Source organism: Phyllostomus discolor, chromosome 8 (assembly GCF_004126475.2).
Source record: "Phyllostomus discolor isolate MPI-MPIP mPhyDis1 chromosome 8, mPhyDis1.pri.v3, whole genome shotgun sequence".
Taxonomy (NCBI): Eukaryota; Metazoa; Chordata; class Mammalia; order Chiroptera; family Phyllostomidae; genus Phyllostomus; species Phyllostomus discolor.
The window spans coordinates 39,140,475-39,167,909 of NC_040910.2; the positions used below are offsets into that span (position 1 = coordinate 39,140,475).

A 27,435-nucleotide genomic window follows, 5' to 3' on the forward strand; every position below is an offset into this window, starting at 1 on the left:
TGGCCTGGCGAGCAGCTCCTCAGCGCCCAGCACCCGTGGCCAAGCCTGGCGAGTTTGTGATTACACCCTCCGGCGGGGGAGCGGCTGATGGGCCCCAGGCAGAGAGAGGAGGAACCCACCGACTCTGAGCAGCTTCCTAAGGACAACCACTGACTGCATTTAGGTGTTTGGGTGTTTGTCAAAGGTCTTCTTGGTTGGGTTTCACGCCTTAGTGGTGCAGACAGACGTGCCCGTTACATGAGGTGGTAACGACGCGACAGCTGGCTGTGGCTGCCAGCGGAGCAGGAACTTGGGGCTCCCTTTCCAGCACTTCTGAAAATCGTAAATTATTCTAAAATAAAGTGTTTATTTTAAAAACGTACTCTCATGAGTAGATCAGTTAAATGAAAATAAGATTTTTCCCTCCCCACCTAAAAAAGTCTCTTCAGAGAAACCACCTGAAACATTCCCAGATGAAACCGGGTGCTGGTGGGGGTGGGGGGGCTGTCCGAGGAGCCAGGAGGCGGCGCTCTGGGGTGTGGGGTGGGCTCTTTCCACTCAGGGCTGGAGATGTCTCCATAATGGACCCTCGCTTCCTAGACATGATGGTGGAGGATGGCGTGTCCTTCACCCTCACTTGGGAGGAGACTGACCCCACAGCCCGCACCAGGGTGAGGCAAGTGGGACGTCCCTTAAAAGAGGTTTGGGAACATGGTGCAGCAGCAGGGTCAGGTTCCACTGGGCCGGGCTCTGAGGGAGGCTGGCTGGGAGGCGGCCAGGAGGGTGGGCCCTGTAGCAGCTGGTTGTGTCCAAGGGCCAATCAGTTCTCTGACCTTGGATTTCCTGCCCCTCAAAAGCTTGGTACCCCATGTCTGGGCCTCATGCTGCCCCCAGCTAAGGGCCTGCATTACAAGGCTCGTCTAGGGCGGGCCTTGGGCCTCAGCATGCCCACGTGGACAGTGAGGTTGGCTGATACCTGCTGGGTTCCCTGCCCTCAGAGAGTCCCGCCGGCAGCCCCCTGGGCATCTCAGAACCTGGACCAGCCTGTCCCAGTGGCTCCCCCACCGCTCAGAGGCAGCTACACTGTGAGTTGCTCGCTGTTCTCGAAGAGGAAGTGAGGCTGGTGAGGGGGAGGCCCAGCCTGCGCACCAGCTGGGGAAGGCCGCTGGCCTCGCCACGCCCGTCAGGTGGTCTTCGGGTGCAGGGCCATCACCGGCGGTAACGGTAGCGCTTGAAGTGGAACCAGAGCTGGAAGATGCCATTGGCGAACTGGCAGCGGAAGCCATGGCGGTGTGAGTACTCCCACTCGCGGTTGACGATCTTGAAAGCAATGTCCTCGTAGGGCGGACCGGCGTGGAAGCGCAGGGTGGCAAAGTCCTTGTTGTCAGGGCAGGCCTCCAGGAAGTACTCGGGCGTGGAGCGCTTGTCTATGAGGTCGGGGTAGAAGATGTTGAACTTGTAGCCCTGCACGATCTTGGGCGGCGGGTTGTCGAAGTCATAGTGCGTCTGGTTGTACTTGTTCCACTCGAACCCCGTGTGCACACGGTTGAAGAAGCGTGGCTTGCGTGGCCGGTACTTGTCGGCCCACAGGTAGGCCTTGCCAGTCAGGGGCATCTCCACACTGAACTGCGCCTCGTCCTGGCCCATGCCCTCCTTGGCCCGCCGGAAGAAGATGTCCTCTGCACTCTCACTCGCGTCACCTGAAGGCGAGGCAGCCGTTAGCTGGGACTGAGGTACTGGCGAGCCTCAGTTTCCCGTCACAGGGAGCCTGGACCTCACTCCTGGGGAGGTGTGAAGGGGGCCCAAGCCTAGTCCACCCTGCCAGGCCCCTCCCAGGAGAACTGAGGCTCAGGGTGAAGGCACAGGGTGGGACAGGCCCCATCCCTGGCCATCTGTGCTCACTGTTCTCCCCGTGTGGGTACCAAACACCATGTGTCCCTTGCTTGGTGGCCAGAGAGCCTGCTCATTAAAGATCTCCCGGGGCACCCTGGGCAGGGGCCCTTCTGACGCCATTACTCTACACCTAGGACAACACAGCCCAGGGAGGCCTAGGAGCATGCTGTTTCCCAGCGAACAGCATGAGGCGCGCACAGCAGGGCCGGGCACAGGAAGTGAAAACGACTCTGTCTCTGTCCTTGGGGCCAGCCGGTCACTGAACCCGACTGAATGAATGAGAGAGCGGAAAAGTGGATAGATGCTCAGAGGCAGGGAGGGAGGGGACAGAAGGGTTCTCCGTTAAGCCCCGTGGCTGGCCCTGGACCCAGGAGCCTCCTGCCCCAACCCTTCTGCTGCACACCCCCAAACAATGGCCTCGTTCGCCCCGTGCACACCTGTGACCTGGAGCTGCTGCCGTGACAGCTGCAAGCGCTGCAGGTCCTCGTCAGGCTCTAGCACGTGCGCGTCCAGCGGCAGCTCGTGGGCTGTGAGCAGTCGGGGGCTGTACTTGCCGGCGTCGTAGTCATCCAGGCTCTGCTGGATCAGGTCCTCCTCCATGAGCACAGCCTCCCCCTCTGCTTCGCCCTCTGCCGGCGCTTCCCCCTCCGCCTCAGCCTCCACAGGGCCGCCCTCCAAGGAGGGTCCAGGTGGAGTCAGGGCCGCGACCTCAGGCTCCAGGCTTTGAGGAGAGAAGGCTGAGTGGGTGACTGCCCCGACCCCTCCAGAGGTAAGTGGGGCCTGTGGGGTGGGGGTGCATCCTGGGCCTCCGCGTGAGGAAGGGGGACTTTTGGGCTGGGCCTACCTGTGGCTGGGAGACTGGGGCTCCTGCTTGAGGATGGGGAACAGTGGCTCGCTCTCCACACCCTGCTCCTGCTTCAACTTGTAGAGCTTCTGCCGCAGCACGTCCTGGTGCCGCTCTCGGAGCCTGGAACGTGGGCCAGGCGGTCACCCTGACTGGGTGGGGGAAAGGGGCCCTCTTTTTCCCCAGGCTTTCTCAGGACCCCCTCCCCCCTCTGCTGCAAGAACACAAGAGGTTGAGAAGGCAGTAAGTACAGCACAGGCTGGGGGTCGGGCCTAGCATGGCCATTCCAGGGTCAAGGCTTTGGCCATGAAAAAATGGGACTTGGGGTTGCAGACCCCAGAGAGCTATCCCTTGGCTGGGAGGCACAGGCCCCTGTACCAGGGCATTCACATGCGGGTGTAACCTAACGGCCATACTGGGCCAGAACAAGAGGCGGAGCAGGCAGGGAAGATAAATTTAGAGGCGAATAGTTAGTGGCCAGCAGACTGTGTTTACACAGCGGTGCCAAGCATGCTGAGAATTTGTACACAGGGCGTGTGGGGCCAGCAGAAGGCCGGGAGAGGCAGCCTGGGGGCTTCCTGTGATGCCTACTGACCCTATGGGAAGCAAAGGCCAGGTGCTCGGTAAAGGCTGTGAGGAAGGGGGGCCCTCCAGAAGCCCTGCCTAAACTCCCGGGGCCCGACTGCAGGTGGGGGCACAAAGACCATGACAAGGGCCTTTGGCTAGGGTCCTGGTCTATGGTCCCCAAGGTCACTTAGGGGCCAGCCTCGCCTAGCAGGCATGATGGAGATGGCTCCTGTCCCCAGGCAAGATGCCAAGTGGGACAGGACCCGCCCAGGACAGTGCCTGGGCCAAGGTCACTGAGGCCCGCTGCCCACTCACCTGGCACGCGCCATGTGGGCCCGCAGCTGCTGCAGCAGGCTCTCCCAGTATCCCATGTCTAGGTTGGGGCCCCCAGCCCGGATCTTGCCCTCGATGCCCTGGAAGATGACCTGCAGCTGGCTGTACGTCTTCCCTTTGAAGACTGACTGCACATCAGAGCTGACCGAGGTGTTGACGCCCTCTCGCCGCTCGCCTGCGGTGAGGTGGGGGCCACTCAGCACTGGGCTGGGACCCAGGTGTCCAGCCTACCAGTCTTGCCTACCACTGCCTTCCCCAAACCATGCAGGAGAGCCCGGAGGGGTGTCCCAGTAGCCATGCTGTTTGGAATTCAGCTCCTGCTCTGCCAGTCCTAGCTGTGTGACCTTGGGCAAGCGGCTGACCCTCTTTGGGCCTCAGTTTTGCCCTCTAGGAAGCCTGATGAGACCACACATGTGAGAGGTGTGCTGTGCCTGGCACCGAGGACACTTCCCCACAGCAGGAAGAGCTGCTTACTTCCCAGGTGTCGTGGGAAGTTCTGACACCACCCTGAGACAAACAGGCCCCTCCATCCTGCAGGAAAGTCTGTCCGAGCATCGATCATGGGCTGGGGTCACAAGAACATGTTCTTCCCCTCTAGACTGAGAGGCCCCCAAGGACAGGCCGAATACTGCTTAAACTACTGCTTGGGTGCACCAGCCTCTCGGTTGCTCATCAAACATGCCAAGCACACCCTGTGCCCCAGGGCCTTTGCACATGTACTCTCTATCAGCAATGCCCATCCTCAGCACTCAGCAAGAACACACCTTCTATCAGGAAGCCTTCCTTGATCACCAGATTGACCCCTTAGGCTGCACACCTGATACATGGCTTCCCAAGGGCAGGGACCTCCCTGGGCTTCCCACTGCTGTGTTCCCAGCACTGGGCTGGTCCACGGGGAACTCCGTGCACAGCTGCTGGGTGAATGAGGGAGTGGGTGATCAGCTCATGCTCCCTGCTCAAAAGTAAGATTCAAGAACCCCTGCCGCTGGACACACGGTCACAGTTGACCGGACAGGAGTGAAAGGGACCCGGGTCCCCGGCCCAGTGGCCAACCTACGGGCCAGCAGCCTGGCCTTGGTCTGTGACAGGTGTAGAAACATCACGGGAGCAAAACCAAACTCAGCAAGAATCCCCATTCCAGGCCAAGCAGAACCGAGTCCCGCCCTCACTGAGAGATGGAGCCACCAGTGAAAACTTACAGCCCAGACAGACAGCCCGAGGGTGCTACTCCCAGAGAAGCCAAGAACTGCTAAGACATGTGTAAAGGAAGCCATATCTTAGGCCTGGATGCCACCCAAACATCCCCTGAGAGAGCCCTGGAAGTGGGCAGACACATGCAATGTCCCTTTAGCCACTGGAGCGGGGGTTTCAGGCTCTCGAGAACACGCCCTACTCCCAAAGTCTGCATCCAGCCCCTCGGCCAGCAGCGGAGGGAGAGCGAAGCGCTCCCTGACACACAGGACCGCACAGAACTGCCTGCCTTCCTCCGGAAGTTACGGCGAATGTGCCCCGCCAAGACGAGAATGCAAACCACAAAAAAGAGACGTGGGGTCCCACAAAGGGGGGTTCCCTCATTGAAGAAAATGAAGGGAGACCCAGGGGGTGGCAGAGACCAACCCACCACCTTGTGGGATGGGAGAGAGAGGGCTCGGCACAAGAAAAAGGAAGCCTCAGGGCTACTCGATGTGCCCAGCGCCTCCACGGTTCGGCTGGGGGGCTGGGGGCGGCGGTGGGCCAGCAGTGTCGCATATGCAGACGCGGTCCCCAGCGCCTCACACTGTTTACTCATTTCTTGTCACTGAACCCTCCTCGAGGGGTTTTATCACCCCTACACTACAAAAGGTACAACCGGGCACCCAGGAGGTGGCTGACCAGCCAAGGTCACTGAGCTGCCCAGTGGTCTGGATGTGCACCCAGAGCCGCGCCTGTAACTGTTACTCTGCCCGCCAGCTCCACGGACCCTTTCAACTAGCTCTATACCCAATCCTACTGCCACCAAAGGAGGGTTCCCAGACACTCATCTCTGACAGCAAAGCTTCCCTTCCTCTCTCCGGAAGCTGCTCCAGGATGTAGCTGCTAAGAGGACGTGAGAAACAAAACTGCACTTACAGAAACAAAAGACACTCGCCTTTTCGTTGAGAGGAAGGAAGCTGTCCCGACCCGTGTCTGAACTACAAATGGTATTTATACAGGATAGGCGGAAGGGAGGGCTCAAGTCCTTAGCCACCAGGGTGGGTGAAGGATGAAGATTAGCAACAGGGACACAGGGCTCACAGAAGCTGGAGTCATGAAAGCCAATGGCTTCAGGGGACCCGAGGAGTAGGCATGTGGTGGCTGGTCTGAGCTTTCAGAGTAGTGGTTCTCAGCTGGAGCAATTCTGCCCCCAGGCGACTATGGGCCCTGTCTGGGGAGTTCACTTCCCTCGTGAATGTACACGTGCAACCACTTTGAGGAAAAGAAAATTGAGTTAAAAAAGAACACCAGGTTGAACACACTGGGGTTGCACAGGGTTTCTGACCAAGCAGAGCTGCACCCTGTTCTCACTCAGACTGAGCCTCTGGAGAAAACCTGAAACCCACAGAGAAAAGCCCTTGCTGGTACTGCTCCCAGGGAAGCCCAGCACTGATGGCCCCTGCCATCCCATCAGGAGAGCCCTGGCCCAGGACCTGGGGCCCGCACTGCCCAGTGCTGCCCCCTGGTGGCTCCCACAGAGGTCTACAGAAGGCTGTAAAGAGCCCAAACTGAGGTCTGCAGAGCACCAGAGGCTAGCGAGGCTAGCTTCTCGTGGAATCACCCGGCCTTGGCAACTCCCACCAATGCAGATACGTGCCCCCAAGAGCACACCCTGGTGTCTTTCTGTTCAGCCAGCTCAGGGTGGGCGCTAACCCTGTGTTACCTGGACCCTTGCCCGAGGCCTCCAGCTTGCGCAGCTTAGAGATCTCATCCTCCGTGATGATGGTCATGTCCCTCCAGAAGTCCACGTTCTTGCCCTGCTCGAGTTCCATGTATACCTGGAGCGAGAGGCACAAAGGTGTTCGGCGAAGGTCCGTCTTGGGGAGGCCAGGGAGGTGAGTAGTGGGGCCAGGCAGTACCTGGATGTCCTCCAGCAGGTCCTCCATGTCAGCCACCGTGAGGCCATTGAGGAAGGTGTAGGGCTCGTGCATCTCCACAGCCAGGTCGTCGTCCTCGGCGCTGATATACTTGGCCAGCAGGTCAATGGGCTTGGCCCGTCCGTCCCGGATTCGAATCTTGGAGCTATTGGGAGCAGAGGGGTGGTGTCAGAGCTCGGACTGTGACCTCCCTCCCAAACTCCTGTCCACGTGGGTGACAGGTATGGGAGCTGGGGAGGGGAGGAACCTGGCCTGCAGGGGTTGGTGGTCAGGGGAGGCTTCCTGAAAAGGGTAGAATCAGGTGCAGAAGACAGGCTGGCCAGAAGGCCCAGGCCCAGAAAGGGGCAGGCGCTGGAGTGAGCATGGAGTCTGAAGAGCAGTGAGTGGGAGTGGGGCCAGAGGGTCAGAGAGAACTGCCTATTCTCAGCGGACGGGCTGAGCAGACTGGAAGATCTGGAGTCTCGGTGCTATGCCCTCAGGGGCATGTCAGTGACTGACCCTAGTCTGACCTGAGGGGCCGTGATCAGGGAGGTCTGGGCTGCTGGCCAGGAATGGTATGGCCGGCAGGAAGGAGGACTAGGAAGGGGCCAGGGGTGGGCTCTGAGTGCACACATACTTGCCTGCAGGCTCGGATGTCCACGTGGCCTCAGACAACTCACAATGCCCAGGGGCCTCATTTTCCTCGTCTACAAATGCGGCCGATGAGCAAACACCCCTATGGGCTGCGGGTGAGGGACTAGCAGTCAGCTAGGGCCTGGCACACTCTACTCAGCTTGTGCAGTTCTACCACATGGAGCTGGTACACTGGGGTTGCCTTTGTACCCAGCCCACTGGGGGAGATGGGGATATCCCAGCAACAGGTCTAGCATCAGAAAGAGGCCAAAGGCAGAAACCCAGAGGGTGAGAGGGGTGCAGCTGGGACAGCAGGTTGTGGAAAGCATGAATAGCAAGTGCAAAGCCCCTGGGGAAAAACAGGTTCCATGTGTTCGGGTCCAGGAGCACGCTGGTGAGTGAAGGCAGGTGGACGCAGGGTGGTGGTGGGCACCCCTCCCCCCTCCCCTTGCCCCTGCATAGCACCGAAGTTTGGCCTGCTGGAGGTGGAAGTTGTCCTCCTGCTCCTCCCACGTCTTGAAGTGTTCTGCCTCCTTTTCCCGCTGCAGCATCTCCAGCTCCTGCTCACGCATGGCCTTCTCCCGCTCCCGCTCCAGCCTCAGCTGCTTCACCTGGGGAGTGCACAGAGAAGACGAAGGTGAGACGGTTGGATGATGGGGGCGCCTGTGGAGCCTGTCCTGTGCCCTCTCAGGCCATGGGGCCCCCTAGGGTCAGGGCTGGGACTATAACCCATGCCTGGCCCCGGCCCACCAGCCCTAGACACAGGGATTGGTCCAGGAATGCCTGAGATTTCAGACAGACCCTAGGAGAGGAGTGTTTGAGAGTAAAGCCCAGAGGCCAGCAGAGCCGAGGTGGAGAGGAACAGCTTACTGGACACACTGCCTGAGTCCCTGAATCCAGCAGCACCCAAAGCCAGCATCCCCTGGACTTTCCACGAGAGCCAATCAGGTCCTGTTTGACTTAAACAAGGGCAAACCAGCCTTGGGGCCCCTATGAGAGAAGGCCTCCTGACCCCATGTGGACGGACCAACGGCACCCCCACCTTCTGCAGCTCCAGTCGATTGTCCTCCTGGATCCTCTTGTTCCGCTCCTTCAGCTCCTTCTCCTCCAGGTGGCTGATCCCCTTCTTCTCCAGGGCCTGGAAGGATCAACCACAAGCCTGCTGAGCAGAGGTGCCTCCCTCCTGCTGCCCTCCCTGGAACCTCCCATGAGGGAGCTTGGGTGCACTCATGTACACGACTGGGGTGACTGGACCACAGCATCTGCTTTGCAGGTGAGGAGAGTGAAGCTAAGAGAAGGGACCCGTCCCTGGGTACACCTCAGCGCCTTTCACTAGAAGACGCCCTCCACCCCCACCTACAAAATCAATCTGATACAATCCAAACTACAAAGCCCCCTCTGCTGTGAGCGAGATGCGTGCCGGAGCATGGAGAAGAGGCAGCTGGGCCCACTCCTGTGGGGCTCCCAGGACAGTCCCACTTGGGACCTGCTGACTCTTGTTTCACACAGACACCTGGCTGCACCAGCTGTGTGTGTGGTGAAGCCCTCCCGTGGGGTGAACCCCCAAGGCCGGGCTGGGCTGAGAAGACTGACTGGGAAATGCCCGAACACGCACACACCAACCAGACTTCCCTTGCACTTAGGGAGTGCCTATTGCGTGTAGGCCTTGGGACAGACCTTGCTTGTGAAGCTCACAGGTTGGCAGGAACTACACGCTATAAATTAGGATACATATGTATGTATGTATTTCTATCCTCATCGGAGGACATTTTTTTCATTGCTTTTAGAGAGACAGGAAAGGAGAAAGAGAAACCTCGATCGGTTGCCTCCCTATGTGCCTAGACTAGGGATCACAGGTGCCTAGACGGGGGATCGAATGTGCAACCTTTCAGTTATGGGGTGATGCTCCAACCGACTGAGCCACACCGGCCAGGGCAGGACATGTATTCGGACGCCGCTTGTGCAGGGAGACTCTTTTGGGTCTGCTTATGGCACCGTGGTCACCGCTGCATCATAGTGCCTGCCTTCATTCTCTCCTCTATGAACTTCGCTAACTTACTTATTACAGTTCATCTCCCCGCAAAACTGCTGGTCTCACAGGGGTAGGGACCTTTGCCTGTAGGTGCGTGCCCAGGGCCCACACAGAATGTGGCGCCCAGCACCCAGCAGGTGCATGATGTAAGTTTGTTAGCAGAGTGCTAGGAAAGCAGGGGCTGTGCTCTGATAAAGAATACCAGGGGGCCCTGGCTGGTGTGGCTCAGTGGATTGAGCACCAGCCTGTGAACCAAAGGGTCGCTGGTTCAATTCCCAGTCAGGGCATATGTCTGGGTTGTAGGCCAGGTCTCCAGTAAGGGGCACTCGAGAAGCAACCACACACTGATGTTTCCCTCTCTTTTTCCTTCCCTTCCCCTTGCTCTAAATATAGATAAAATCTTTAAAAGGAAAAAAAAAAGAATACCAGGGGGACCTAGGGGACTGAGGGGGCCAGGAAGGCCTGTCGGAAGGGGCACCATGTCAGCTGAGACCTGAAGGATGAGAAAGAACTGGCCATGGAAGACGCAGGGGGTGTTCTCGGGCAGAGGAATGGCGAGCATAAAGGTCGAGGTAGAATGGGCTTGGTGCGGTCAGGACAGCGGCACGAAACCAGGCCTGAAGTGTGGGCAATGGGTGGAGACACCCAAGCTTCTGACTCTGCCCACCTGCCCTCACCCTCCCTCACCACCGATGGGTGCTGTGTTGTGTTTAACTGTGTCCCCCCAAAAGATATGCTCTTGTCTCAACACCTGGAAACCGTGAATGTGACCTTATTCAGAAGCAGAGTCTCTGCAGATGAAACTAGGATGAGGTCACACGGGGTTAGACAGGGCCCCAATCCAATGACTGGTGTCCTTACAAGGAGAGAGAAACTCAGACACAGACATGCAGAGGATAACGCCATGTGAGGACAGAGACGCAGAGGGAAGACAGCTGTGCGACCACAGAGGCAGAGACTGGAGTGACGCGGCCACAAGCCAGGGGTGCCAGTAACCAGAAGCCGGAAGAGACAAGAAGGGTCCTTCCCCAGCCCTCCCAAGGGAGGAGGCCCTGCCGATGCCTTGATTTCAGACTTCTGGCCTCCAGAGCCGCAGGAGAAAATCCTGTTGTTTTCAGCCACGTGCCGCAGGCCATGACTGCAGGGTAGGGGATCAATGTGTAAGCGTCATTTCGAGAGTGAAATGACAGCTCTGAGCTGACAAAGTGTAACCGTGGAATCCCATCTGGCGTGTGATTCTAGGAACCTGTTCTCCAGTCTTATTGAGGCTAGGCTCCTTTGTTTTTTGTTTTAATTACCTATTTTAATCCTCACCTGAGCATATGTTTGGTGGTGTTCTTTTTTAAATCCATTTTAGAGAAAAAGAAAGGGAGAGGGAGAGAAACATTGATCAGCTGCCTCCTGTACGCACCCTGACTGATGATCAAACCCACAACCTGGACACATGCCCTGACCAGGGATCGAGTCACACCCTTTTCAGTGAACAGGACAACGCTCCACCCGACTGAGCCACCCGGCCAGGGCCCGGTCAGACTGGCTTCTGGGGCAAAGCATGCCTGGGATATTACACGGCAAGAGGCAGTTAACAGAATAAAAGCTGCCAGAACTGGTGTGTGTGTGTGTGCACGCACGCGCTCACACATGTGTAAGACAAACTGCACATGGCAAGATGCAGTCTGGGAAATGTGTGCTGTGACTGCTAAATAACATCTCTTGAAATAAAAGTTGTAGAGGCTATATAAAATAAAAATCAGAAAGCTCATAAAAGGAAGGAAAAATTTGAGAATGGCACAAATACCAACTAATCACCAGGCGCTTCATAAGACTGGCTCACCTTATTCCAGATGAAAGTACCCAGGAGGTTGTTGTCGCCGAAGGGGTTGTCAGTGTTGGTGTAGCCCATGTACTCCTCGCCCCAGCCCATCTTCTCCCGCTTCTTCCTCTCCTTGGCCTCCTTCTTAGCCAGCCGCCGGGCTCGCTTCTCCTCGGGTGTCTCAAAGGCCTTCATCAGCTCCGCCTGCTGCTTCCGTTCCTCGCGGAGCCGCAGCCGCTCCTGTAGGCTCTGTTGCTGGCTCAGGGCCTCGGCCACCTCCCGAGGGCTCTGGGAGCGGTCTGGGGACCCAGAGCTGGAGGAGGAGGAGCCCCGGAACCAGGAGCGGGTCCGACGGCGGCGGTCCCGCTGCTGCCAATGCTGCTCGTTGCCTGAGTCGGACTGAGAGGACTGGTCCTGTGCATGCCATCGGGGTGGCTGCGGGCTCCGGCTCTGCCGTCCTCGCCGCTGCCAGTGGTCTTCCTCTGAATCTGACCTGGGGAAGGAATCCGAAGGGTCTGCTCACGGCCTGCGGGCCAGTCATTTGTTCAGCCTCTGTTCAGTGAGCTCCTGCTGTGCGCCAGCCACCGCTGTAGGTCCCAAGAACATAGCAGTGACCAAAACACTGATGGTACCTTTCTTTGTGGGGCTCACACCAACAAGTAAACACACGGTGTGACACTGATAGTGCTCTGAGCCACAAAGAAATGACATAAAATCAGGGGACAGAAAGTCAGAAGGTCAGAGAGGGTCTCCCTGAGGTAGTAACTCTGGAGGGAGCTGGGAGGAAGCTACGGAGAGATCTGGGTGGTGGGTGATCCGGGCGGAGGGCACAGCAAGAGCAAAGGCATTGGGGCAGGAATTTTTTTGGCATGTGCAAGAAGCAGCAAGGAGGCCCACGTGGCCAGAGCAGAGGGAGAGTGAGGGGGATGAGGGCATGGAGGCAGGCTGGGGCTGGATGGTACAAGGTTATATAGGTATTTGAATTGGAGGATCTGAGCTCTCCAAGCTGTCAAGAGAGAGCATACAGTAGAAGGTGGTGTTTAAACTAGTCATACAGGATGGGCAGGAGTGAACTGGAGTAAAACTGGCAGCAATAAAGGGCCAGGGGAGGGCATTGGGAATAAGGAACAGAATGGCCAAGCCCCCAGGGATGGGTTCTTCAGTGTTTAGAAGCTTTGAACAAGGAAAGGAAAAACTAAATCTGTCTTTAGCTTGTTAAATGTTCCACCTGTTAAGCTCATGTCAAAAAATCTGATCTATGAAATCCAGATCTTATTTTGGAGCCCTTAAACATGGACTATAAATCAGATTTTTATAAACAACATTAATTACATATCTAGGGTGGTTGATTCTTATGAATAATTCAAACACTAGAAAACACTATGCAAGAAAATACAAAGATGACGATAACGAGACATTCTGCTCCATGGGAGCTAAAGTACCAACGCTAGGGCCTTAATCCAGGGTTAGTGAATTTTTTTTCTGTAAAAAATCAGCTCTGCTATTTAGTGCAAAGCAGCTGTGGAACGTATGTGAACAAATGGGCACGGCTGTGTGTTCAAGTACAATGTTATTTCTGGACACCAACATTTAAATTTCATATAATTTTCACAAAATATTGCTCCTTTGAGTTTTCCTTACTGTTTCCAGATGTAAAAACTATTCTTGGTCATAGGCTGTAGTGACCAAGCCCTGGTTTAAATGACCTCTTTGTTATTTGTTCTGCTCTTTAAAGCTTCCTGGAATTCCTGGGCGGCAGCGATCTTAGGAGACTAAAATGGGAACGCCACCTTCTCGGCCTCGAGGGCCATCAGTCTGTCTGACCACACTATTCTGGTTATGGTGCGGAGAACAGGCTGGAGCTGCGATATGCAACCCGTGTGCTGCAAGAATTTTTAAAACACGCAATACCTGACTATTTAGTCGGGGGCTCTGACCTCTTTTCCCTTAGAGTGTCAAAGGAAAGAATGACAACAGCCCTGGCTGGTGTGGCTCAGTGGATTAAGTGCTGGCCTGTGAACCCAAAGGTTCCCAGTTTGGTTCCCAGTCAGGGCACATGCCTGGGCTGCAGCTGCAGGCCAGGTCCCCAGCTGGGGACTTGGGTGAAGCAACTATTCGATGTATCTCTTGCACGTTGATGTTTCTCTCCCTTTCTCCCTCCCTTCCCCTCTCTAAAAATAAGTAAATACAATCTTTAAAAAAAAAAAAAGACAACAGCCAACACAATAGCCATCCAGTGTGAATGAAATCAAAATTATACTCATTTTTGGGGGGTCAGATCAGCAAAAAATGTATTTTTTGGATGGTGCAGAATTTTCGTGATTAGTTTGTGTGTGCCATGAGATGGAAAGGGTGAAAATTGCTGGGCCGGAGAAGTGGGGACAATGAATGTCTGGAGAGGCCCCATGGAAATCTTGAGGACACAGATGAGTAACCTTGGGTCACAGAGGGGAAGAGAATGGCCTGAGTGTCACAGCCTGTTAGGGGATGAGCCAGCACTGGTACCAGGTCTTGGAGTCAGTCACCACTGCTGTGCTGGTTCCTATGTGCTTAAACAGACTCAAACCAAGTCTGGCAAGGTGCCCCACATCCAGAAGGACTGTGGGTCATGCGGAAGCTGAGACCCAGGTCCTAGGAGTCAGCTAAGCGCTTCCACCTGTCATCAACCGCTCTTCCCTCTCACACCCACCTCCCTGAGCCAGTGTTGTCACCTCTACTTCTGACACCCCACTCAAATCTACCCATCTCTCATTGTGCCTCCCTCTCGTGAAAGCCACCATCATCTGTTGCCTGGACAACCGTAACCTCCACCTCCGACCTCTTCCCTGGTATCACTACTACCTACCCCCTCAGTCAGTCCCTTCTCCGCGAAAGCTGGAGGGAGTTCTGCAAAGTCAGACGAAGTCACTCCACTGTTCAAAATGCTCCCGTGACCTCCTACTTCTCTACGAATAACGGCCAAACCCTCACCACGATACGCAAGAATCTGCACGATCTGGTCTCCCATTACTTTCGTCACCTGCCTTGCTCACTGGGCTCCTTGATGTCCCTCCAAACATCGGGTGCCCTGCCAGAAATACCTCTCGCTTTCCTTTCGCTATCTGATGACCCCTTCTCCAGAACGCCCTCCCTGACTAACTCCCCCCTCCCCAGGGCAGGAGACGGATCCCAGGCGCTGCTCACGCAGTGACCCCACCTTCGCTCCCGGCTTCGACGCCTCCGCCGCCCCTCGCCGTCCCGGCGCCGCCTGTTTCGCCGCCCATGGCTCCCACTCCGATTTCGGCTCCGACTCCCGCTCCGGCTCCGCTGTCTCCGGCCCTTGCGACCCCTGCGACACGCTGACCGCGAGCGCGAGCGTGTGTCTCGACCCATGGGCTGGGACGGTGGCAGCGGCGTTGACAAAAATATCCGGGGCCTGATCCGGGGGCCTTCCTAGATCACGGCGCGTGCCAGGCTGCCCCATCGGAGCCTGAGCCAGGGGATAGGAACCCATCCCGCCACCCTATCGCAAGGACTCTGATGCCTTGTAAACCTCCCACCGCCTGCAAACGTGGTCTGCGTTATAGACTCCAGACGGACTGTGGCCTCCAGGGTCTGGGACTCTCCCTTCAGGCAATGCTAGGGGCAGTTCCAAGTGGGTCCTCGGATCTTAGGATAGGAATCCCGACGAGCTGCGCGCGGAGCAAAGACGAAACAGGAACTGTTAGTAGGGCGGGGCCTGGGGAGGCGGTACCAAGAAGGGGCGGGCTCAGGGAGTGGGTGGAGCCTTTTGGTCAGGACCTAGAGGAGGCCTGTCGTGAGAGTGAGGTCCCTTGGCCTGAGCAGGCACAGAAGCACTAAGATCATAGGGTCGAGCCCAGACCCCTCAAGAGAGCGAAGAGTGGGAGCTGGGACGGAAACTGGAAAGTCTCACATGTTGGACTGACCTTTTATGAGACTATCGTGCTCCATCATCCACCAGTGAATACCTATGGGTTTCAGGGATTAAATTTAAAAAATCTTGGATGACTCCCTTAGTTTCCTTTCAGCCCATTCTATAAATGGATTCTATATATGGATAAACAGTCCCAGAGCGGGAAAGTCCCTTAAACACCCATTCCTCGACCCCAAAGAGGCAGCTGCAATTTGAACTGGGTGGTCCAGCTTTGTTCTGTGGGAAGGATAAACGTGGGATTGGCCAGTAGGGGAGTCCCCCTGGGGCTGGTCGGGATGATAGGCCACAGGGCGCAGGAAGGGAGGGCCGGAGATCTGGAGGGTCCTGAAGACCTGCTCCAAGCTCCTCTAGTCCACCAGAGGATGGTACTTAATATTTTAAGCTGGTTCTTTAACTATTTTAAAATATAGCTTCATAACACCACCCTCAATCCTGTTTTTGTATGTTCTGCTTTTGCTTGGTACCAAGGTGCAGGGTGGGGCAGTGGCACAGAATGAGTCTTACAAAGGAAACAACGGAAGACCACCTCCCATCACCCTGATGACAACCCTGCTTGTCACAGGATGTGGGTTGTGCTGCTGAGGGGATGGCTCAACACGTGAGGGGGCCTGGCCCTGAGACCTTCAAAATGCAGGCACTTCCATGAGAGTGTCTGCCCTGTAAGGAAGGCACCTTCCAGATCATATGCACGTCTAGTTTATACATGAGCAGAGGCGCCTTGCATCTGCATCTGTGATTGTAACTGGGTTTCCAAGGATCTTACAGACAGGATCTGACTTTTGACTCAGTTCTTAGACTGGGAATCTGGGAGAAGTATTTTCCCCTTACATGGGGTCCATGCATTACTCAATACGCGCCTTCTGGGAGAAGGAATACAAACTTTGGGGAGCGTTTGTTCCTTTGCACTGGACTGTGCTAATGTGAGAACCTTTTAAAAGTTTTTTTTGTGGCTGATCTGGAATCCAGGAGGCCACAGCTAGCGATCAGGCAATGAAGACATTGGGTCTTGTTGTTATTTTAAACCTTCGAGGGTTTTTTTTTTTTTTTTAAGATTTATTTATTTATTTTTAGAGAGGGAAGGGAGAGAGAAAGAGAGAGAGAGAGAAACATCAATCTTCGGTTGCTAGGGGCCGTGGCCTGCAACCCAGGCATGTGCCCTGACTGGGAATTGAACCTGCAATGCTTTGGTTTGCAGCCCGTGCTCAATCCACTGAGCTGTGCCAGCCAGGACGAGGGTTTCTTTTTGTTCTCGTTCACAGTCAGTCCTCAAGCTCCCCACCAGACCATAGGAACACAGAGAGGCAAAGAAGCAGCGGATGCTTATTACCCAATTTATTAGAGAGATCTTTCAACATAAAAAGAGGAAGGGGAGGCAGGGGCGGGGCCCGGGGCTGCATACGAGTGTTATCAGGGCCAGCAGCGGCTGCAAGGTTACAGAGGCGCCTACAGGAGGCTGCACTCCGGATTGTCACATACTAGACCCGGGGCTGAGCACGTGGAAGCCCCAGTGAGAATTAAGACACACAAGGTTTGCAGTTACAATGTGTTTTGAAATCAGTTCAGCCATAAAAACAAAGTTGGGATGGGGACCGAGGGGCTGCGGCGACAGTACCATGGCAAGAGACCCCATCAGGGATGGGAGTATTGCACTGAGCCAGGTGGTGGAGGCAAAGGGGTCGAGAGGAGGCTGGCAGGGGACTCACAGAAGGCTCCCCCTTGTCAGCCTTGGGAAATGCCTTTTGTTTTTACAGTACAGCAAATCAGACACTGCTCACATTCTCAGTGACAGCGGCCATCAGAAATGAGCCAGGAGGGAAACAGGGCAATTTACAGATTTCCATCTGGAGGACTGTGGGGGGGAGGGGCAGGGCAGGGTGACAGCTGGGTGGGTCCAGGGCCTTCCTGGTCAGGGGTATGAGGAAGGCCATGAGTTCAGTACACAGTTATAAATAAGGTCTTGCCTTCCTGCTCCCCTGCCCAGTCCTGGGACAAATAATACAACACAAAACGGGTCTCCAAAAGGGTCTTTCTGACTTAAAACAAAAAAAGAAATGTCATATCCAGAAGGTTTGTGAATTACTCCTATGAGTCAGCATCTGACCAGCACATTTGTCCTGTGATTCACTCAGGAAAGCCCAAGGGACCCAGCAGGGACCAGGGACCTCATGGGGCCACGCAGGCAGCTCCCCTCCTGGCTCCTATAGCTCCAGATACCCCAGCCAAGAACACCCTGGACGCAGAGCCCACTGCTCCAGGACTGGGCTACTGCGCTGGTCATCTCCACCAGGGCTCAGGACATCTCTGGGGCCAGGTCTCTAGGGGCCTGCGTGAGGACTCTCACGTTGGCATTTGGGTGATACAACAGTCCCTGTTAATCTTCCAGGTCTGATGTGTGCCTTCTGAGCTCTGCCTGCCTTCCCTCTTGGTGGGACTGGTCAGGGACAGACTGGAGACTCGTGGCACGTGGCCACGGTGCCTGCAGACAGGCACCAGTCTGCAGTCCAGATGAGGGTGCTCCCCAGGGTCTGGACAAATACTCCTTGGGCAGAAGAGAGAGGATGCTGTTTTTGCTTCTTGTTTGAGCCACCTGCAAGCTTATTCTGATGGGTCCTCTGAGGATGCCTTTCCCCAGGCTGTATGGAGTATCCCCCATGGCCCTGCTCAGAACTGGGGTGCTGCTCCCATATTGACAGTGAGAGGACAGCCCTTGGGGTGCAGCCTCATCCTCCGGAGAAGAGCCAGACTAGCAGGTTCCCCACAGCAGGCTGTCCGCGGTGGGACAAGGGACCTGCATGGCAGAGAGGAGCAACAGCTTACACAGCTGCAAGAACTGAGAAATCAGATTCCTGGATCGGCGGGTTGTCTGGCTGTCTCAGGCTCCACCAGGGAGGCAGGGGCTGGGGAGAAATTCTTCCAAAAGGTGTGGCTTTGCTCTGAGTCAGTCCCCAGCTCCTCCCATGTGGGACCGAGTCGGTGTGGGTCTGCAGAGCGCAGAGGGGCAGCCATCACTGCTCACCTCACGCGGTGCGAGTGTGTCTAGGTGGGGGAGGGAGAAGCCCTGCAAAGCTGTTGGTCCCAGCAGCCCTCTCTGGACACAGCAGGGTAACCTGGTGGCCACTCACCGGAGCTCTGAGCCCAGGAATGGCTGCCCCTGCTGAAGATGACAAAAAAGGTCTTGTTTTCCATGAAGAATTTCTTCCTCTATCCTTAGTCAGTGCAGGCATCGTCGTCATGGAAAAATGAGAGAGGCTTCCCACCCCAGTCCGGGGGAACTCTTGCAGGACAGTCTGGCTCCCTGGGCCCTGTCCCTGCACGGGGGAGGGCCCCTGCTCCAGGACACGAGCTCTCCGGGAGTCCTGTGGCTGAGGGCCCAGGTGCTTCCTCTCAGAGTCGGATGTTCTGGAAAGCCTGCTTTGAAAGGCTGTCTCCATCACCTGGGCCCTGTCTTCCAGACACTGAGCAGTCCGTGTGGATGAGAGACATGCCGACAGCCCTGAGCTCCACCAAGAGGGGCAGTCCTATGTCTGCATTCTCGTCACTGGCTGGCTACTTCTGCCCTCAAGTCGCCTGGGAGGAGGGCATGGTGGGAAACAGATGCTGAGAGATTGAGGGGTCAGCAGGGTGGCGAGCCACTCCTGGACCACCAGTTGGCTTCCCCCGAGGACAGGAGTCCAGCTCACAGACCTGAGCCAAGAGCAGCTGCTGAGTGGGTGGCCTCCAGAGGTGCCCCGGGGACCAGGGTGGGTCTGGTGGCTCTGCCCTCCTAGGTGCCCCATCCGAGACAAAGGTGGAGCCGGGCGGCGCCTGCAGACAGTCAGAGAGGGGTCTGCAACAGATAGGTCTTATGCCCTCAGTGAGACGCATGCAAGCGTAGCAAAGAACTAAAAAGTGCTTAGAATGGAGCTGCTTCTTTTTCCGCTGTTCTTTTCTTTTCTTTTCCCCAAAACAGCACTCACGTGCTGTCGTCTGCGTGCGAAGAGTAAGGACCCAAAATAAATATGTGATTGGAGACTCAGGGAGGTTCACAGTATCACAGGCGCAGGTGGGTGACGGAGCCGGGGGCAATCGCGCTGCAGCCCGGAGTGTCAGTGACCGTCGCCAAGGGGAGGACGTGAGCGAGCAACATCCAGTGGCAGCCAGGTGGCACCTCCTGTGCTCTGGGCCGAGCTGGGCTAGCCGAGTGTGTGCTCCATTCCTGTGGGTTGATGACTGCATAGAAATTACTACAGGAAGCAAGAGAGGCAGGTGAGGGCTAGATGGCTTAGGCTGGACCCTCCTACCCCCTCGGCCTCCCATGGTGGGGCCTGGACCCACCTTTGACACCTCAGGCCAGGGACCCCATATGCCATGAGGGCCGGACAGAGGCCCCAAGATACTTACCCCGAGGGCCATCGCACAGGCACAGTAAGGGCCCAGGCCTGCCCCTCCCACCCCAGACCTGTTTCCCCATCTGTCCTCGGGGCATCTGGGGTCTATGCTCTCAGCCCCAAGCAGGCCAGGCTGGAGGGCCGTGGGCACACTTACTGTGTCGCTCTCGCCGTCGGAGGCTGAGTGGGCCTGTGCGCTATAGTGGAGTGGGGAGTACACCCAGCTCCTCTCATCGGTGGGCTGGAGGGCGGGCAGGCGGCACGTGCAGGAAGGGCGAAGAAGAGCAGGGTGTGAGGAGGCACGAGAGAGGTGAGAGGGAGGAAGGAAGAAACAGAAATAAAAGAGGCGGACCCCCAACACGGGACAAGTGGGCAGCTCAGCCCCTGGCTGCCATCTCCCTAATGGGGACCTGCCCCTGACCTGGATGTCCCTAGAGATGGGCAGGGCCAGGGCTGAGGGGCCGGAGCGGGTGGGGCAGCAGCAGGAAGCAGTGAGTGCAGTCAGGGCGGGCCGGGCACAGCAGGGCGGGGGAGAGTGGCAGGGGCTGGTGTCCTCCGCCGTCCTCTCTCCTCCTCCTCTGCCCACCTACGGCACCTGAAGCTCTGTCCTAGCCCAGCAGCACCCCACCCTCAGATCCTGCCTGTCACGTGGGTTCTGGGGGTGCTCGGCAGCACAGGGTAGCGGGACGGACTGGTGTCCATCCAGATGTATATGGGGAGGGCTCCCCATTCTGTCATATGGTCAGGGGTGGGCTGTGTATGGGGAGGGCTCCCCATTCTGTCATACGATCAGGGTGGGTGCACTTTCCTGCCAGGTCTGCTCCCATCTCAAGAACTTCCCTGGACCCTGGAGGCCTCCTCTGGGTTCTCTCCACCTGTCTTCTTTCTTCCTCCTCTCTCGGGAGTCCCCCACCCCTGGCCTTTAATGCCCTGAGGCTTGAGGACCTCTACCCCAGCTCAAGCCTCTGTGGTGAGCACCAGGCCGGAGTACACACCAACCCTGGCCATGTTCACCTGGCTGTCCCAGGGCCCCTAAACCTACCACAGCCACAACCAACAAGCCCCCAGACCCACCCCTCCTACACTCACTGCCCCTCAGAGCCCACCTGCTGCTTTTCCCAACCTCTGTACCTACTCACCCCCACCCCCACTGCAGCTCTGAGCATGACACCTGCTTGCAGAGGCTGGAACCCCATGCTCTCATGGGCCACCCGGGCTGCTGGGAACCGTGCACCTCATCCCAAGAGGCCTGTGTCCACCTGTGGACTGGCAGAGAGGAGTGTGGAGCAGCAGGGCAAGGCACCGTTCTAGGCCCTGCCCGTTCCTTCAAGCAGTTATGGCACAGTAAAAACCCCTGCACCCCTGGGAGCCTGGAGGCCAGGCCCGGCCATCTGGGGCCACTCATGCCCAGTGCCCAGCACAGGGCAGCTGCAGGGGCTCAGAATTTGGGACAACAGGGCCCCATTGGATACTCTGGAGAGAGCTGGGTCTCAGGGAGAGACCCGGAGAGTGGGGTGACTCCATCATAGTCAGGCCAAGGGCACGCTCTCCCTGCAGGTCTGACGGTTTCTCCTGCCACTCATCCAGCCCCCCTGCTCCATTTCCACTTTGTTCTCCATGGAGATACCCTTTCCTCTTCCTTTCAAAGTTCAGATCAACCCCCTCCAGGCACCTTTGCAAACTGCTCTCCCCAGGGTGCTGCTGTGTGTCCTTGGCTGTCGGATCATGAATCACCTCTGGGGGATGGCAGCCCCATCCTGGGAGGACGGAGGACTGAGGAAGTGATCTCTACATACGGTGGCGGGAGAGGGGCTTGCTGTTGGGGCCAGGGTGTGAGCCTCTGAGGGGCTTTCTCTCCAGAACAGAAACTCTCACTCCAGTTCTTCACCCCGTTCCACTACTTTGCACTGTGCAGCTCTGGGCAGGTTACTTGGCCTCTCTGGGCCCTTCATTTATTGCTCATACTGGCAGTAACAGAACTGCTGCATGATATCCATGTAACGTCCCAAGCACACTGGATAGATGAGTGTCCACTACACTCAGGGGCTGCTTGGGAGTCTGGCCTCAGGTTTTGTTTAAACTGTGTGCTCTTGTGGAATCCTTTGTAGCCGAATTCTCAGTTTCTCCATCTGTGAAATGGGTATGAGGATACCAACTCCTCTCTCCTTCAAGAGCCCAGCTTTGCAGTCCCTCCCTGACCTGTGTGACTATCCCCATCAGAGGGCACATGTGCCTTGGGGGGCCATCAGCGGCAAGGTCTGAGCACACGAGGAGTGTCTACCCAACTTACCGCTCACTGGGAAAGGCTGGGGAGGGGCAGAGGCGGCCTGGGGCTGGGACTCACATGGAAACTCCGCCATGACCAGGCTCGCTGAGTGCCAGCCGTGTGCCCGCCAGCCACCGATGCTCACCTCACAGGGGACTAAGTGACATCCCTGCAGGACACACGCAGCAGGGCACCCTGCACAGCTGTCGTGGTCATTTTCCCCAGGTCCCTTCTCAGAGGAAGAGGGACGGCCAGGCCCTAGGGCTCCCTGCTGCCCTGAGCAGCAGGGCAAGGACCGGGCTTCCTGGAGGCCTGCTGTGGTCACTTACAGTCCCCGAGGAGCTCAGCGTCATGGCCCGCAGTCGGTGATGCCGGGGAGAGTAAGTCCAGTACCTCCCGTCCGCGAACTGGGTGGGCCGGGCGGGCGGAGGAGGCAAAGAGAGGACAGGGTGAGGGGACAGGAATGCGGAATCCCGCTGAGGTCAGGAAGGTCAGGTGGGGAGAGTGCTAGGAGGGGGCAGGTGAGCCGATGGCAAAGCAGTAGGAGGGTCTGGGGGTGTCAGGGTCACATGGTGGCCTCAACCGTCGCTGCTGCCCTTGTGGCCCAGCCACCCACTCACAGGACAGAGCCTGGCCTCCTCACACACGATGTTGAGAGAACAGAACAAATCAAGCCCCCGTGGATGGGGAGCCGACGGCAGGTGGACAGGACACACACACGGTGTGCCCACGACAGTGCCTGGCAGGAGCCCTGCGACTCAGAAGCACGGGGTCGGGACAGCAGGGCGGTGGTGGCTATGGAGCAGCGATGGCAGTAGAGGGCCAGGCTCACCCACACTGTCCCGAGGCCTGGAGATTTGGAGGGCAGGTGCCAGGACCAAGGCAGTGAGCAGCCCCGAGCTCCCCTTGCCCTGGGGGCAGAGATGAAAATGAGGGTCTAGGAATAGGGCAGACAGCTGGCCTGCAGTGTCCGCCCTTCCCGTTGCAATGGGGGCCACCTGGCTCAATACTCTCTGTTGGGGGCCAGTGGTCTAGACTTTGCCGGTTCCTTGGCCACCCAGCACCTACCTCATCAGGCCCTTGGCTCATCTAATCTGTCTGCCTGCAGGAGATGCAAGGGGGAGAAGGCGACCCCCAGCTTTGGGAGGGAGGCCCCAGCCACCAGGACAGGTCCCCTTCTTATTCCGACAAACCCTTCCTTGTCCAGGAGTAGCCTCATGTCCTTGGCCAGTGACATCGGCAGCGTGAGGCCTACCTGTGCCTTGCCATAATTCCCTCACCCCTTAAGGCTGGAGCCCACCGGGCCGCCCCCGCCCCCAGTGCGAGGAGATCCACAGCACTTCCAGTCCACCTCAGCCAGCTCGACACAGACCGAGGAGGACGCAGGCGCCCGTCGCAGCTGAGAGTGTGAGGATTCAGATGACTCCCAGGGGGACAGGGTGGCACAGTTGGGGCCTTGGCTCATGCCAGGCAGTGGTCACAGGTCTGGGGAGGAGGGTCCAGGGCAGATTCCTGGCCTTGGAATGGCCTGACCTGGGTGACACGGGGCGGGACACTCACATACCATGTGAGTGTGCATGTGATCAAGAGTATACCATGTGGGTGTCTGTGACTATGCCAGAGCACATTGCGCTTGTGCTGGTGGGCGTGCAAGAGTGCATGCAGATGTGGGTACCTATTGAGTGTGTACAAGCGTGTCTATGTGTCAGTGTGAATGTGTGCAAATGTGGGAGGGTGTCCACGTGAGCACATGTACACATGTGTGCAGGCACATGCATGCAGGAGTGATATTGTATGCTGCATGTGTCGATGTGTGAGGGCATGTCGGTGCATGTGCACCCATGAGCACACATTGGGCTGAGGGTCCGGTGATGGGAGAAAGTCCCCAGAGGACTTACAAAGTAGATGTCAGCGGCGGGTGCGTCCTCCTCGTCCGAGGCCTGGCTGGCAGGCTCTGAGGCCTGGCTGGCGGTTTCTACTTCGACGACAGCAGCAGAGGCACAGGACGGGGAAGCTTCCACCCTGGGGACAGGAAAGGACACAGGGGTTCTGGGCCCAGGCTCTCGGTAGCACCTTCCTTCCTAGCCCACGCCCTCCCCACCCTCCTCAGCGTATCACCACGGAGACAAAAGTCTCAGGAAGCCAAATGAAACTAAACACCCCCAATTCTGTTGTGGCCAAGGTAATAACGGGCCCACCTGGGGCCCCTTCCCCAACGTAGGCACACGCACTGTCTTGGCCTTGCCACTCACTTGCTGTGCAACCCTGAAGCCTCACTTTCCTTCTCTGAGCCTCTCGGTTCCTCATCTGTGAAGTGGGAACACACAGAACTGAGCACTTACTATGTGCCAGGCCGGCTCTTGTGTGAATGAACCCACTGACTCTCCCTCGGGGAGGGGTGCTGCTGTCTCGTGTTACAGGGGAGGAGACTAACACAGAGATGGTGAGGATCAGGGCCAGGCCTTGGCTGATGGCCACGTGACCGCTGCACAACTCTCATCTCACGAGGAAGATGGCAAGCTCTGAGGTGACAGAGCCGCCCTAACTGTGGAGGAGCTGTGCTTCAGTCAAGCTCGGGCCAGGCTGCCTTTCTGGGCAAAGACTGAACGATGCCTTACACTGCAAGACCCCGGCTCACAGCAAAAAAGCACGGTGGCAGAAATGCGCATGTGCATGTGTGCACCGCAAACAGTGATGGCCGATTGCAGCCCGGGAATGCTGTAAATGCTAAGTAAGGTCCCTTGAAATAGGACAGAAATTCTAAATTATAGAGTTAAATAGACAGAACAGACTAGAAATAAATTAGAACATAAAGAAACTAAATGAAAGCAATCAATACCTTGGACAGGAGAGATTTATAGAGAATTTTCCATCCCCTGACAGAAAAGGCACATTTCTCCCATGCTTCCACAGACGTTAAAAAAAACAATGCTAGCCTGGCTGGCGTAGCTCAGTGGATTGAGCGTGGGCTGCGAACCAAAGTGTCATAGGTTCGATTCTCAGTCAGGGCACATGTCTAGGTTGCAGGCCACGGCCCCCAGCAACCGCACATTGATGTTTCTCTCTTTCTCCCTCCCTTCCCTCTCTAAAAATAAATAAATAAAATCTAAAAAAAAAAAAAAAAAAAAAAAACACACACACACAAAAAACAATGCTGACACTGTAATTGGCCATAAAGACTTAAATCTGTTAAAAAAAATAGCACACATTTTTTAGGCCACTGTCTTCAATTCAAAACCTAGTAAAATTAGAGATGAGTACTAAAAGGGTAAAAAAATCCCTAGGTACCCAGAAGTGGAGAAAAACTAAAAAAGCCTTAGTGAGGGTCTCTCCCCCTGGGCATTGTTGATACCAGGCCTAGGCCGCTCTCTGTGGGGCTGTCCTGGACACTGTGGGGTACTGAGTGGCATCTCTGGCCCCCACCCACTCAATGCCAGGAGCATCCCCAGTCATGACAACCATAGATGTGTCTCCAGATATGGCCCAGTGTCCTCAGAATGCAGGACCACCCCCAGATAGTTGAAAGTCTCACTGCTTTGGAGTAAAGAGGACATTAAAGGGAAATCATTAACTATCCAACAAAGAGCCGGCACAATAAGGAACTGCTTCATGCCAAAACACACAGGCCACAGCAAAAGCAGTACTCAGAGGAAAATTCATAGCCTTAAGTGCCTCTTATTGAAGAAAGCAAAAAGGACCTTAAGTACTCAACTTATGCTGGAGAAAAAGAAACAAGTGGAGAAAACAAACCAGAACTTAGAAAGAAGAAATATAACTGATGAGTTGAAGTGCATGAAACAAGAACAAAACATGATAGGAAAAGGGTGGCTCAGTCCAAAAGCGGTCCTTTGAAGAAACTGGCCAGTCATCCCCTTGTAAGTGCGGGCAGGAGTGAGGGCAGGGAGAGGGAAAGGAACCACGGATCACCAGCGAGGTACAATCCCCGGACTCACGCACCACCTGCAGTGCTGCGAGTGAATCTGTGGCCCCCAACACCTCAGTGCCTCAAGTTTCATTCCCATGCCTCTCCTTCCAGGGTTTCAGACTACATTTCCCAGCCTGCCCTACTGCTGGCTGGCCACGTGACCACGCTTAGCCAAAGGAATGGGGCAGAAGTTGAGCACAACAACCAGGCAACCAGAAAGCATGGACTCAACACACCGGATGATCACTTACCCCTCTTCCTCCTCCTTGGGGACTACTATTTCTACACTGCACGTGGGCTCCACCTGCACCGTGATCTGCTGCAGGTCCTCCTCCACGCGTGCCTCCTCCTGGGGCCTGGAGGCAACCGGATGCCATGCTCAATTTCCCTCCTCACCCCACCTCCACTTCCCAGGAACTCCTGCTGAGTTCCTCTAGGCAGGTGCTAATTTCAGTCCATGGTGGGGGAGGGGGGCAAGGTGCTGTCTCTGGACACCACCTGACCAGCACCCCATGCTGGCCCAGCTCAGGCATGGTCCTTCTGGCTGCCGTGCCCACGCAGGGGCTTTGAGGGGACAACTAATTGTCCACCTGAGGGTCCTGGGCCTCTAGGGCCAGCAGGGGCATAAGGAGTGAGTGGCGACCTGGGTCCTGCCCCTGTTCCTGGGGTGGCTGGGTACTTGTCTGGGGCCTGAACTAGGGGTGGGGTGGCTTGGGGACCCAGAAGTTGAGGTCCCTGGTGTAGATCAACCAGAGCCTCTCGGCAGCTAGCAGGCAGCTGCAGAGGGAGGTGTACGTTTATCCAAGTGTGCTTTGTGCCATGACTTTCTTGTCACCTGGCAGGAATTATCACCCCAGAAACTAATTCTGGAGAGCAACCTCCATTCACCACAGTCATGTGACAAGATCAAACTACTGAAACGACCCAAGTGTCCCCCCCAAGAGCAGGAAGAGCCTGTTAAAAGGAAGAGAACTGGCAAAGGCTCACAATAGCAACCTTCATCTGCAAAGTGATGAAGTAAGGGACGGGGCAGAGGGGAAACACAGGCCGAGTGCATGTTTGCTTGTATAGTCACAGAATGTCTCCAGGGACAGAAATCCCACCGGGGGGGGGGGGGGGGGGCCCAGGGAAAGAGGGGCTCTGGGCGGCCCTGCGGAGGGGACAGCTGTGTGGAAGGGAGGGAGTGGGGGAAGGGAGGGCTCTGCAGGGAGGAGCTGGGAAGGCTGTGGGGACCACAGAGAAGACCGGAGAGGGGAGGGCTGGGGTCACATCTTACCGGCCGTCCTGTCCTGAGGACTGTGTGCGCCGCCTTCCGAGAGAACACAAACAGGTGGGCTAGGTAGGAGGGGTCAGGGAGGCCTTCCCACTGCCCCGCCCCACACAGGGGGCTAACCCTAACCCTGGCCCCTCCTCTTGGGAATGCGGTCCTACCCCTGAGGCCCCTTCAGGGAGATGCCCCCTTCTGCTCACCTGTACCTTGGCTGCTCTGAGGTCTCTGAGGGGGACCGCTCTGGGATGGAGAGGGACGTGGAAGACAGGGTCGTGGCGATAGATGCCGTGGTGGCCTCCTCAAAAGAAGGTGGGGTGCAGGGCAGGAGGTCGGGCCGACCTGCAGGGAGGAGGCAGTGGGAGCCTGTGGCTGCCACTGGTCACCCACACTCTGTTCTCCCCAGCACAAGGGACCCCAGTAGCTTCCTGCCGCTCTCAAACGAAAATCCAGACTGCCTCCCGGAGGTCCTGCCCTCCCTGCCCTTGTCCCC

General features: G+C 56.8%; 2 protein-coding genes across 10 annotated transcripts in view; both read right to left on the reverse strand.

Annotated features, from left to right (window-relative positions):
• Nucleotides 1-326: 326 nt before the first annotated feature.
• Nucleotides 327-14,611, reverse strand: CACTIN (cactin, spliceosome C complex subunit). The gene is made up of 10 exons (XM_028519267.2): nucleotides 14,380-14,611; nucleotides 11,205-11,676; nucleotides 8,381-8,476; nucleotides 7,804-7,949; nucleotides 6,709-6,871; nucleotides 6,513-6,627; nucleotides 3,599-3,791; nucleotides 2,717-2,839; nucleotides 2,310-2,593; nucleotides 327-1,679 (listed from the first exon to the last, which is right to left on the reverse strand). The coding sequence occupies exons 1-10, from the start codon at nucleotides 14,553-14,555 to the stop codon at nucleotides 1,189-1,191; spliced, it is 2,259 nt and encodes a 752-aa protein (XP_028375068.1). The 5' UTR covers nucleotides 14,556-14,611; the 3' UTR covers nucleotides 327-1,188.
• Nucleotides 14,612-16,429: 1,818 nt separating this feature from the next.
• PIP5K1C (phosphatidylinositol-4-phosphate 5-kinase type 1 gamma) overlaps nucleotides 16,430-27,435 on the reverse strand; it is a 56,614-nt gene continuing 45,608 nt past the window's right edge. The window contains exons 13-20 of one of the 9 annotated variants that reach the window (XR_004904986.1): nucleotides 27,152-27,284; nucleotides 26,952-26,984; nucleotides 25,927-26,031; nucleotides 23,649-23,772; nucleotides 22,583-22,661; nucleotides 22,080-22,157; nucleotides 19,642-19,725; nucleotides 16,430-19,340 (exon numbers count right to left, since the gene is read on the reverse strand). Coding sequence is in view for 7 of the 9 variants with exons in the window: in XM_036034312.1 (XP_035890205.1) it covers nucleotides 19,338-19,340; nucleotides 19,642-19,725; nucleotides 22,080-22,157; nucleotides 23,649-23,772; nucleotides 25,927-26,031; nucleotides 26,952-26,984; nucleotides 27,146-27,284 (566 nt within the window). In the remaining 2 variants the exon portion in view is untranslated. Of the gene's footprint in view, nucleotides 19,341-19,641; nucleotides 19,726-22,079; nucleotides 22,158-22,582; nucleotides 22,662-23,648; nucleotides 23,773-25,926; nucleotides 26,032-26,951; nucleotides 26,985-27,145; nucleotides 27,285-27,435 lie in introns of those variants that run through there. The other 8 variants (XR_004904985.1, XM_036034312.1, XM_028519261.2 and 5 more) reach the window with 8 other exon arrangements.

What these genes read in the sequence shown, in the direction of transcription:
- CACTIN (XM_028519267.2), bottom strand. Translation starts at nt 14,555, where the DNA reads ATGGGTCGAGACACACGCTCGCGCTCGCGGTCAGCGTGTCGCAGGGGT. An exon ending in CGTCGAAGCCGGGAGCGAAG is followed by an intron (nt 11,677 to 14,379) that starts GTGGGGTCACTG and finishes TTCCTTCCCCAG; the next exon opens with GTCAGATTCAGAGGAAGACC. An exon ending in GCAGCAGCTCCAGGTCACAG is followed by an intron (nt 1,680 to 2,309) that starts GTGTGCACGGGG and finishes CCTCGCCTTCAG; the next exon opens with GTGACGCGAGTGAGAGTGCA.